This window comes from Bombina bombina, chromosome 1 (genome assembly GCF_027579735.1).
Source record: "Bombina bombina isolate aBomBom1 chromosome 1, aBomBom1.pri, whole genome shotgun sequence".
In the NCBI taxonomy this organism is placed as follows: Eukaryota; Metazoa; Chordata; class Amphibia; order Anura; family Bombinatoridae; genus Bombina; species Bombina bombina.
In genome coordinates, this window is record NC_069499.1 from 635,696,031 (window position 1) to 635,708,884 (window position 12,854).

At 42.8% G+C, this 12,854-nt stretch overlaps 1 protein-coding gene across 2 annotated transcripts in view; it reads left to right on the forward strand.

Annotated features, from left to right (window-relative positions):
• The window catches only part of KIF4A (kinesin family member 4A), a 351,035-nt gene that overhangs the window by 127,135 nt on the left and 211,046 nt on the right, over positions 1-12,854 (forward strand). For both annotated transcript variants that reach the window (XM_053699056.1, XM_053699057.1), the window contains exon 18: positions 4,673-4,783. In XM_053699056.1, coding sequence (XP_053555031.1) covers positions 4,673-4,783 — 111 coding nt within the window. The remainder of the gene's footprint in view (positions 1-4,672; positions 4,784-12,854) is intronic.

Here is a 12,854-nt window from a genome sequence, read left to right on the forward strand (position 1 = left end):
TTTTTGGGAGAAAGGTTTTGCAAGCCGTGGTGCCTTCCATTTAGGTGACCTGATTTGCTCCCTCCCTTCATCCGTGTCCTAAAGCTTTGGTATTGGTTCCCACAAGTAAGGATGACGCCGTGGACCGGACACACCTATGTTGGAGAAAACAGAATTTATGTTTACCTGATAAATTACTTTCTCCAACGGTGTGTCCGGTCCACGGCCCGCCCTGGTTTTTTTAATCAGGTCTGATAATTTATTTTCTTTAACTACAGTCACCACGGTACCATATGGTTTCTCCTATGCTAATATTCCTCCTTAACGTCGGTCGAATGACTGGGGTAGGCGGAGCCTAGGAGGGATCATGTGACCAGCTTTGCTGGGCTCTTTGCCATTTCCTGTTGGGGAGGAGAATATCCCACAAGTAAGGATGACGCCGTGGACCGGACACACCGTTGGAGAAAGTAATTTATCAGGTAAACATAAATTCTGTTTTTGCCATACTGGCCCGCAGAGCTTTATGGTTAAAATCTTGGTCTGCGGATGTGTCATCTAAGTCTAAACTTTTGGCGATTCCTTACAAAGGAAAGACTTTGTTTTGGCCGGGTTTGATGGAAATAATTTCTGACATCATAGGAGAAAGGGACATTTCCTCCCTCAGGATAAGAGAAATAATCAAAAGGGACGTCAGTAATTTTCGTTCCTTTCGAAATTTCAAGGGACATCCACTTCCTCCTCCAAGCAGCAGCAATCTAAGCCTTCCTGGAGTCCCAATCAGTCTTGGAACATGGGAAAACAATCCAAAAAGCCTGGTATTGCATCAAAAGCAGCATGAAGGGTCTGCCCCTGATCCGGGACCGGATCTTGTGGGGGGCAGACTTTCTTTCTTCGTTCAGGCTTGGGTTTGAGATGTTTAGGATCCCTGGGCGGTGGACATTGTGCCAAAAGGATACAAATTAGAGTCGAGGCCTTTCCTCCCAGGGGCAGTTTTCTGCTTTCAAGATTATCTGTAGACCAGACAAAGAGAGGCGTTCTTACACTGTGTTCGGGACCTCTCTGACCTGGGAGTGATAGTTCCTGTTACAATGCAGGGAACAGGTCTGGGGTTCTATTTCAATCTGTTCGTGGTTCCCAAAAAGGAGGGAACCTTCAGACCGATTTTAGATCTCAAGAGTCTAAACAAATTTCTCAGAGTGCTGTCCTTCAAGATGGAAACTATTCGTTCCATTCTACCTTTTGGTCCAGGATGGTCAATTTATGACAACGGTGGATTTAAAGGATGCATACCTGCTTGTTCCCCTACACAGGGACCATCACAAGTTTCTAAGGATTGCATTTCTAGTCAAACACTTCCAGTTTGTGGCGCTTCCATTCGGTCTTACCACAGTTACCAGAATTTCCTCATAGGTTCTGGGATCCCTGCTAGCGGTGCTTTGATTGCAGGGCATTGCAGAGGCACCTTATCTGGACGACATTCTAGTTCAGGCGTCTTCCTTTCAACAAGCAAGATCTCACACGGAAATGTTATCTTTCCTGAGGTTTCATGGATGGAAGGTGAATATGGAAAAGAGTTCCTTGGTTCCAAATACAAAGGTGATTTTCTTGGGAACCATAATAGATTCCTTATCAATGAAGATTTTTCTGACAGAAGTCAGGAAATCAAAGATTTTCGATTCTTGCCTAGCACTTCAGTCCTCTCCTCGGCCATCAGTGGCTCAGTGCATGGAGGTAATCGAGCTGATGGTAGTGGCAATGGACATCATCCCGGTCGTTTGTTTCCACCTCATACCTCTGCAGTAAAGCATGCGCAGGCAGTGGAATGGAGATTATGCAGATCTGTCTCCGCGATTACCGCTGGAGCAGGAGGCAAGGGATTCTCTATTTTGGTGGTTCTCTGGATCATCTCTCCCAGGGAACCTGCTTTCGCAGAACCTCTTGGGTGATTGTGACAACAGATGCCAGCCTTCTGGGATGGGGGGCAGTCTGGGGCTCCCTAAAGGCTCAAAGAACAGGGACTCGGTTGGAGTCTGTTCTTCCCATAAACATTCTGGAACTGAGAGCAATCTTCAATGCTCGCCTGGTCTGTTAACTTCGGCCTGGTTCTTCAGGTTCCAGTCGGAATATAGTCCATCATCAACCATCAGGGAGGAACTCTGAGTTGCTTGGCCATGATAGAGGTAGCCAAGATCATTCAGTGGGCAGAGACCCACAATTGCTGTCTGTCGGTGATCCAGATTCCAGGAGTGGACAACTGGAAGGTGGATTCCTGAGCAGGCAGACCTTTCAACCGGTAGTGGAAGCTCCATCCGGAAGTGTTTTCCAACCTGATCCTCAAATGGGGTCAGCCAGAATTGGATCTCATGGCATCTCGGCAGAATGCCAAGCTCTCGAGGTACGGGTCAAGGGACCCTCTGGCGGTACCTTGGAATTTCAGTCTCGCATACCTATTTCCTCTGTTCGCTTTTTTTTTCCTCAGGCCATTGCTCGAATCAAGCAGGAGAGGGAGTTGGTGATCCTCATTGCACCGGCGTGGCCTCGCAGGATTTGGTATGCAGTCCGGGTGGACATGTCATCTCTTCCACCTTGGAGACTTCCGTTGGGGAAGGACCTTCTACTTTAAGGGGCCTTCCTTCATACAAATCTAGTTTCTCTGAATCTGACTGCTTGGAGATTGAACGCTTAATTTTATCCAAGCGTGTATTTTCAGACTCGTCATTGAGACCATGATTCAGGCTCGTAAACCTGTGGCTAGAAAGATTTACCATAAGATATCTATATTGGTGTGAATCCAAAGGCTACTCTTGGAGTAGAGTTAGAATTCCTAGAATTCTGTCTTTACTCCAAGAAGGTTTAGAGAAGGGTTTATTGGCAAGTTCCCTAAAGGGTCAAATATCTGCCTTCTCTATTTTGTTACATAAGTGTCTGGGGACGTCCCAGATGTGCAATCGTTTTGTCAGGCTCAGACCTGTGTTCAAACCAGTTACTCCTCCCTGGAGTCTTAATTTAGTTCTTCATAGGCGCTCCGTTGGAGCCTATGCGTTCCTTAGATATTAAGTTATCTTGGGAAGTTTTGTTTCTTGTTGCTATTCTTCTGCTTGTAGAGTGTCAGCTCTCGGCATTACAGTATGAGTCCCCTTACCTTATTTTTCATTCAGATAAGGTGGCTTTACGTACTAAATTAGGGTTTCTCCCTAAAGTAGTTTCAGCCCGGAACATTAATCAGGAGATTGTTGTTCCTTCCTTGTGTCCTAATCCTTCTCAGGTGGAACAGCTTCTACACAATTTGGACGTGGTACATGCACTAAAATACTATTTACAGGGGACTACTGATTTTCGTCAGTCTTCTGTTTAACGTAAGGGACAGAAAGCTACGGCTACTTCTCTTTCTTTGTGGCTGAAGAGTATCATTTGCTTTGCCTATGAAACTGCTGGACAGCAGCCTCCTGAGTGAGTAATGGCTCATTCTACGAGGGCTGTTTCCTCTTCTTGGGCATTCAAAATGAAGCCTCTATGGAACAGATTTGCAAGGCTGCAACTTGGTCCTTTCTTCACACTTTTTTTAATTGGCCAAAATGCAAGTTAATAGATAAATAGCCATGTGATAAGGGGCCGTCTTTGATTACAAGGTAATCACAGAGATAAAAAGTATATTATTTTAATAGTTTTGGCTGCGGAAAACTGGGGAATTGTGTAATAAAGGGATTATCTATCTTTTTAAACATTAAATATTTAGGAGTTCACTGTCCCTTTTAAGCAAAAAGGCGCATTCAGGTGCTAGTACATCTACAATCTTCTAGTGCAGTGGTTCTCAACCCAAATGAACTCAAGGTCTGGTAAATTTTAGCCTGATGTCTCCAGGGCCCTGTAGTGTATGTAGGTAATAATGCTTTGGTGTAAGTATGGGAGGAACATCTATACATTCATTGGTGTCAGTGGGCTGGTATCACTTAACAGCGGTGCCCAGGTCCAGTCTTATTTGCTCCTTTTCCAACACTTTCCTCCCACTGAACTGCCTCTATATGTGCACTGGAACTCTTACTGGCCTTCTCTGTATTTCTTATGCATGGAGCGGCAGGCCTGTCACAGCTCGCAGTGGGGGCAATTTACTGAATACTGTATTCCTATGAATCATGAAAAACTATGTTTCATTAAATACAGAGAGAAATAAATTTTAAATTTTTTTAAAATCACATGTGTGAACCTATAAGAGGCAGATATGTGCACTAACTGACAGCTAGCTCCCAATAGTGCATTACTGCTCGTGAACCTACTTAAGTATGCTTTTAAGAAAATATCAAGAGAACAAAGCAAATTAGATATACTATAAGTATGACTGAAAACTGAAAAGTTGTTTAAAATTGCATGCTCTATCCGAATCATGAAAGTTTTGTCCTTTTTTTTTAACCTCTGTAAACATGTTAAAAATTAGTAGTCTCAGGTCAGAGATTGATGGCTAAATTTTTATATGGATTTGCTTTAGTTCAGTATCGCAGCTAGAGAGAGGTCTAGTATGCTGTTTGAGATGGTGGTGTTTTGAGTTGTTATATATTTTGCATACATTAGAATTTTATAGCCAAACATGTCTAATGATCTGCTTCTGTATATAGTTTATAAGAATTCTTTTTATGAAATGTTTGCATGAATTCATCTAATTATATTTAGTGAACTTGCCTTAAACCTTTTCCTCAAGGCTATGAAAGTACAGCGTGTGCAGCTCATGAGACAGATGAAGGAAGATGGTGAAAAGTTCCGCACTTGGAAACAGCAAAAAACCAAAGAGGTTATTCAGCTTAAGGAGAAGGTAAAATTACTACTAGTGATCCTAGTTATCTCCACACTGTTATTGTATGTTTTATTTTATTCATATTGCTAGATACATGCACTTAAACTGTTCCTTTTGTGCCTTTGAAAATATAGTTGTGTGACTAAAGATTAGTATCCTCATGGCTTTCTTGAGGCATATAGTTCTAGACTACCTGTTAATAATCAATCATATGTTGGAATATCCATTTACAATAGAGGTTTTTTGTGTTTCTGTGCTGAAAGATTTTAGTTGTCCGTTTTAGAAGGTATTTAAGCCTTAGGGGTTTATTAATGGTGGTGTTGCAGGTTTTTGAAGGACCCCACCTACTTGGTGAGCTGTCATGGTTTTTGTTGATCTTGAAACCTTATTGAACCATTTCATGAAACTTATGCCGTTTATGCCATGTTTGAATGGTTTTTATAAAGTGTTCTAGGACAGGTGATTTCATTAGTATAAATGCAGTTGTGTATAGATCTGGCATTTTATCATCAATAACTTGAAGTTGAAAATAATTTAGTTCCATTAAGAAAATAAGGACTGCTTATGTTTTAACTAGTTTTCTTTTTTAAGACTCGATGAGTCCATGGATCATCTTAATTACTAATGGGATATTCACCTCCTGGTCAGCAGGAGGAGGCAAAGAGCACCACAGCAGAGCTGTTAAATAGCTCCTCCCCTCCCTCCCACTCCAGTCATTCTCTTTGCCTATGTTAGTGATAGGAAGTGGCAAAGTGAGGTGTTAGTTAGAATTCTTCAATCAAGAGTTTATTATTTTTAAAGTAGTACAAGATTGTGCTGCTTTGTTCTGGGGTGTAGCCGTAGTCCATATCCGTCTCTTCAGTAGAGCTTTGGTGGCTTTAAAGCAATGGGAACTTGTGGGAAATAATTCTCACTGCGGCCTCCCATACTAATGCTGCCCTTACCAAGAAAACCTGAGGGATATTTACTCAGGGCTTACGTTATATTACAGGCCCATAGGAGGGAGAGGACCTCTTAAACATGGAACTGCCTTGCTGTCAGGCAGAAAATGAGGTAAGTGCTGACTTTCTTTCTGGGGAGTAGAAGTAAACTCAGAAGATGGTTTGACACTGTATTTTTTATTTAGATCTCATTAAATTTGACCCTTTATTAAAGGGACACTGAACCCAATTTTTTTCTTTCATGATTCAGATAGAGCATGAAATTTTAAGCAGCTTTCTAATTTACTCCTATTATCAAATTTTCTTTATTCTTTTGGTATCTTTATTTGAAATACAAGAATGTAAGTTTAGATGCCGGCTCATTTTTGGTGAACAAACTGGGTTGTCCTTGCTGATTGATGGATAAATTCATCCACCAATAGAAAAAAGCTTAGATGCCTTCTTTTTCAAATAAAGATAGCAAGAGAACGAAGAAAATTTGATAATAGGAGTAAATTAGAAAGTTGCTTAAAATTGCATGCTCTATCTGAATCACGAAAGAAAACATTTGGGTTCAGTGCCCCTTTAAGGGTTGCAGAGTTTTTCTCCTAGGCGTTTTAGGGGATTCCTTTGACAGTTGAACGCATGGGGCTGTATGTGATACGTTGGCTCTCCCGGCGGTTGATTTAAAGCCGACCGGGACTTTGCAGATTGATATAGATATTACTGCAAGCTCAGTGTGAGGCTAACAGCTACTCAATACTTTAAATGTTGATGTGGGCTAGTGCTGCTTGCTCACTGTTGGGTGGTTCTATGTTTGTCATGTGTGTCTGGGACTGAAAGCGACCTAATATATTGCATGTTGCTGTGGGCTAATACTGCAGGCTCCATGTGTGGTTGTTCCTTGTTTAGGCTGTATGTCTGGGACTGGCTGCGGCTCAGCACTTTACATTTTTATATCGGCTAGTGCTTGCGAGTTCAGTGTGATGCTTTCACATTTGGACTGTGGGTCTGACTGACAGTTACACGCTTGGTGCTCTCCCTGCGCCTTCACTTGTTAAACATTAATGACGACCGGGAGATGGCTTTTGGTAACGCCCACGATGGGCAGAGTTTTGGTGTGGCGCCATGGTTGTTGCGCGACACTGTACTATGCTTCCGTTATCGGAAGGAACAGAGGGTCATCGCAAAAGGCTTGAGTTTCTCGGACGTCAGAGCCAGAGCCACAGACATGCGCACTAGACTGCTAGATGCAACTCGCTGCACTATGTTACAATTGTTTCCCAGCAGCACCCTGAGCTTTAGTTTTGAGAGAGTTGAGCACGCATAGAGCTTATTTAGAAATGACATCTAGGTGTTTGTTCTCTGTACCGGACAGTCCTACAGCAATGAGCCCAGAATTTTTGCTCTGCAGCAGGGCTGGCAGGCACCTCTCCGCTAGGTTTGCTGAGGCGTAGAAGGGATTACAATATTGTGTACTGAATCTGACATGTTTACACTAAAGCCCAAGTACCTCGCAGTGATAATTAACAAGGGTTACATTTTAAAAGTTAGGGACACAATAAAGTGCATAAAAAGTTACTTTAAAAATTAAAGAGACCGTAAAGTTTTTTTTCTGTGTCAGTTTTTTATTTGATAATCACCTATATGTGAGTCAGATTGGTCCCAGAGACCCTACATAGTGTGTCCTTATTATTTGAAAATAAATGTGGTACCACCAATCCCTTTCTCTGTTCTTTATGTTGTGAGAGATTTTTCTATAGGGATATAAAAAAAACTCCACAGGGAGTTACTTTACAAGACATCGCCTCCTAATATCATTGAAGCGATATCTGTTGCATTGGTTGTTTTCTCATGTTGTATCAGTTCATTTTGCTGATACTGTAGTAGATATTCCGAATTTTCTTCCATAAGGGTAGAGGAAGATAATTCGGTAGTATATAAGGAGGAAATCTCAGACCCTTTACACCTACATTTGCTACTTAAGGATGCTACCCTGGACGTTGGTTAATCCTAATAAGTCCAGTAAGCTATATAAACAATTTGACGTGCCCTTCATGGTAGAAGCTTTGTTTGTACCAAATAGGGCTACAATGATTGGATAGGGGGGTTCCCCCTTTTCTCCAAATATAGCTGATCTTATCAAAGGATGTGTGGCCGTCAGAGGTTAAAATGACCTATGGTTTGTATTGCTCTCTTACCAGTGCGGCGGCGTACTGGTTGATGCGTTGTCTGATCATATTCGGACAGACACTCCTTTCGAGGAATTCCATAATAGGATAAAGGCGATTCAGCTAACCAACCCCTTTATTTCAGATGCTCCCCTTCAGGTTTTTAGGCTGGGAGCTGAGATTTCAGGCTTAGCCATATGACCGCAGAGTGTTGCTTCATCTTAGCGGATGCTTCATCTTAGTATAATCTTTTGACGATTCCTTACAAGGGGAAGACCTTGTTTGGACCTGGCCTGTCTGAGATTATCTCTGATATCACGGTAAGGGTCATCTTCTCATTGAATATAAGAGAAGCAAACATGTAAGGACGACAGAGCAATTAACGTTCCTTCTGAAATGTCAAGGGAAATTCTTCCTCTGGTGCCTCCAATCAGGAACAGACTTCACCTGCATGGAGACCCCATCAATCATGGAATAAAAAGATAACAATCCAAAAATCCTGCTGTCAAATCAGACAGCATGAAGGGCATGTCCCCGATCCGGGGCAGACTTCCTTCTTCACTCAGGCTTGGTTTAGAGATGTTCCGGATCCCTGGGCAATAGAAATAGTGTCCAAGGGATACAAACTAGAGTTCAATAGTTTTTCTCCCAGAGGAAGGTTTCTACTTTCACAAAAGATAGGCGTTCTTACGCTGCATAAAAGACCTTCCCAGCCTGAGAGTGATTTTTCCGGTTCCAATACTAGAACAGGGTCTGGGTTTTTACTCCAATCTGTGGTTCCCGAAGAAGAGGGAACCTTCGTCCTTCAAGATGGAAACTATTTGTTCCATTCTTCCTCTGATCCAAGAGGGTCAATTTATGACAACTGTGGTTTAAAGGACATCGCCATTCACAAGAATTATCACGGGTTTCCAAGGATTTTCCTTTCTGGACAAACATTACCAGTTTGTGGCTCTTCTCTACGGTCTTGCTACAGCTCCCAGAATTAAAAAAAAAAAAAAAAAGCTCAAAGGATCTGGGCTTATTAATGGTGGTGCTTCGGTTAGGGGACATTGCAGTGGCGCCCTATCTGGACAACATCCTAGTCCAGGCGCTATCATTAGAACAAGCAAGATTTCACACGGACTTGGTGTTATCCTTCCTGCGATCTCACGGGGACGAAGGTATATTTGGAAGAGAGTTCCTTAGTCCCAAATACAAGGGTAACTTTCTTGGGAACTATAATAGGTTCCCTATCAATGTAGATTTTTCTGTGATCTTAGCAGAAGTAACTAAGATCCATGGCTGTTCTCACATATTCTGAGGAGTGAGGTAACTTCAGAGAGGGAATGGCGTGCAGGTTTTCCAGCAATAAGGTATGTGCAGTTAATATTTTTCTAGGGATGGAATTTGCTAGAAAATGCTGCTGATACCGAACTAATGTAAGTAAAGCCTTAAATGCAGTGATAGCTACTGGTATCAGGCTTATTAATAGAGATGCATACTCTTATAAAAATGTAATATAAAACGTTTTCTGCATGTTTAATCGTTTTTATATGTATTTGGTGATAAAACTTATTGGGGCCTAGTTTTTTCCACATGGCTGGCTTGAATTTGGCCTAGAAACAGTTTCCTTAGGCTTTCCACTGTTGTAATATGAGTGGGAGGGGCCTATTTTGCCGTTTTTTTGCACAGCAAAAATTACAGACAGACATCCAGCTTCTTCCTGCATGATCCAGGATATCTCTGGAGGGCTCAAAAGGCTTCAAAGTCGTTTTTGAGGGAGGTAAAAAGCCACAGTAGAGCTGTGGCAGTTGTGACTGTTTGAAAAACAAAATAAAAACAAAAAAAACGTTTTTGTCTTTTATTATTTTTTGGGTATTAAGGGGTTAATCATCCATTTGCAAGTGGGTGAAATGCTCTGATAACTTGTTACATACACTGTACATTTTGTTAGTGTAACTGCCTTTTTTTCACTGTTATTTCAAATTTTGACAATTTGTGTTTCTTAAAGGTGCAGTAACATTTTTTATATTGCTTGTAAACTTGTTTAAAGTGTTTTCCAAGCTTGCTAGTCTCATTGCTAGTCTGTTTAAACATGTCTGACACAGAGGAAACTACTTGTTCATTATGTTTGAAAGCCATGGTGGAGCCCCATAGGAGAATGTGTACTAAATGTATTGATTTCACCTTAAACAGTAAAGATCAGTCTTTAACTATAAAAGAAATATCACCAGAAGATTCTGACGAGGGGGAAGTTATGCCGACTAACTCTCCCCACGTGTCAGACCCTTCGCCTCCCGCTCAGGGGATGCACGCTAATATGGCGCCAATTACATCAGGGACGCCCATAGCGATTACCTTGCAGGACATGGCTGCAATCATGAATAATACCCTGTCAGAGGTATTATCCAGGTTGCCTGAATTAAGAGGCAAGCGTGATTGCTCTGGGGTTAGGAGAAATACAGAGCGCGCAGATGCTGTAAGGGCCATGTCTGATACTGCGTCACAATATGCAGATCATCAGGACGGAGAGCTTCAGTCTGTGGGTGACATCTCTGATTCGGGGAATCCTGATTCAGAGATTTCTAATTTTAAATTTAAGCTTGAGAACCTCCGTGTGTTGCTTGGGGAGGTATTAGCTGCTCTGAATGACTGTAACACAGTTGCAGTACCAGAGAAATTGTGTAGGCTGGATAAATACTATGCGGTACCGGTGTGTACTGATATTTTTCCTATACCTAAAAGGCTTACAGAAATTATTAGCAAGGAGTGGGATAGACCAGGTGTGCCTTTTTCCCCACCTCCTATATTTAGAAAAATGTTTCCAATAGACGCCACTACACGGGACTTATGGCAGACGGTCCCTAAGGTGGAGGGAGTAGTTTCTACTTTAGCAAAGCGTACTACTATCCCGGTTGAGGACAGTTGTTCTTTTTCAGATCCAATGGATAAACAATTGGAGGGTTACCTTAAGAAAATGTTTATTCAACAAGGTTTTATTTTACAGCCCCTTGCATGCATTGCGTCTGTCACGACCGCGGCGGCATTCTGGTTTGAGGCCCTGGAAGAGGCCATCCATACAGCTCCTTTGACTGAAATTATTGACAAGCTTAGAACACTTAAGCTAGCTAACTCATTTGTTTCTGATGCCATTGTTCATTTGACTAAACTAACGGCTAAGAATTCCGGATTCGCCATCCAAGCGCGTAGGGCGCTATGGCTTAAATCCTGGTCAGCTGACGTGACTTCAAAGTCCAAATTACTCAACATTCCTTTCAAGGGGCAGACCTTATTCGGGCCTGGTTTGAAGGAAATTATTGCTGACATTACTGGAGGTAAGGGTCACACCCTTCCTCAGGACAGGGCCAAAGCAAAGGCCAAACAGTCTAATTTTTGTGCCTTTCGAAATTTCAAGGCAGGTGCAGCATCAACTTCCTCCGCTTCAAAACAAGAGGGAACTTTTGCTCAATTTAAGCAGGCCTGGAAACCTAACCAGTCCTGGAACAAAGGCAAGCAGGCCATAAAGCCTGCTGCTGCCTCTAAGACAGCATGAAGGAACGGCCCCCTATCCGGCGACGGATCTAGTAGGGGGCAGACTTTCTCTCTTCGCCCAGGCGTTGGCAAGAGATGTTCAGGATCCCTGGGCGTTGGAGATCATATCTCAGGGATATCTTCTGGACTTCAAAGCTTCCCCTCCACAAGGGAGATTTCATCTTTCAAGGCTATCTGCAAATCAGATAAAGAAAGAGGCATTCCTACGCTGTGTGCAAGACCTAGTTATGGGAGTGATCCATCCAGTTCCGCGGACGGAACAAGGACAGGGTTTTTATTCGAATCTGTGGTTCCCAAAAAAGAGGGAACCTTCAGACCAATTTTGGATCTAAAGATCTTAAACAAATTCCTCAGAGTTCCATCTTTCAAAATGGAAACTATTCGGACCATCCTACCCATGATCCAAGAAGGTCAGTACATGACCACAGTGAGCTTAAAGGATGCCTACCTTCACATACCGATTCACAAAGATCATCATCGGTTTCTAAGGTTTGCCTTTCTAGACAGGCATTTCCAATTTGTAGCTCTTCCCTTCGGGTTGGCTACAGCCCCGAGAATCTTTACAAAGGTTCTGGGCTCACTTCTGGCGGTTCTAAGACCGCGAGGCATAGCGGTGGCTCCGTGTCTAGACGACATCCTGATACAGGCGTCAAGCTTTCAAGTTGCCAAGTTTCATACAGAGACAGTTCTGGCATTTCTGAGGTTGCACGGGTGGAAAGTGAACGAGGAAAAGAGTTCTCTATCCCCACTCACAAGAGTCTCCTTCTTAGGGACTCTTATAGATTCTGTAGAAATGAAAATTTACCTGACGGAGTCCAGGTTATCAAAACTTCTAAATGCTTGCCATGTTCTTCACTCCATTCCGCGCCCTTCGGTAGCTCAGTGTATGGAGGTAATCGGCTTAATGGTAGCGGAAATGGACATAGTGCCATTTGTGCGCCTTCATCTCAGACCGCTGCAATTATGCATGCTGAGTCAGTGGAATGGGGATTACACAGATTTGTCCCCTCTGCTAAATCTGGATCAAGAGACCAGAGATTCTCTTCTCTGGTGGTTGTCTCGGGTACACCTGTCCAAGGGTATGACCTTTCGCAGGCCAGATTGGACAATTGTAACAATAGATGCCAGCCTTCTAGGTTGGGGTGCAGTCTGGAATTCCCTGAAGGCACAGGGATCGTGGACTCAGGAGGAGAAACTCCTTCCAATAAATATTCTGGAGTTAAGAGCGATATTCAATGCTCTTCTGGCTTGGCCTCAGTTAGCAACACTGAGGTTCATCAGATTTCAGTCGGACAACATCACGACTGTGGCTTACATCAACCATCAAGGGGGAACCAGGAGTTCCCTAGTGATGTTAGAAGTCTCAAATATAATTCGCTGGGCAGAGTACCACTCTTGCCACCTGTCAGCAATCCATATCCCAGGCGTGGAGAACTGGGAGGCGGATTTTCTAAGTCGTCAGAC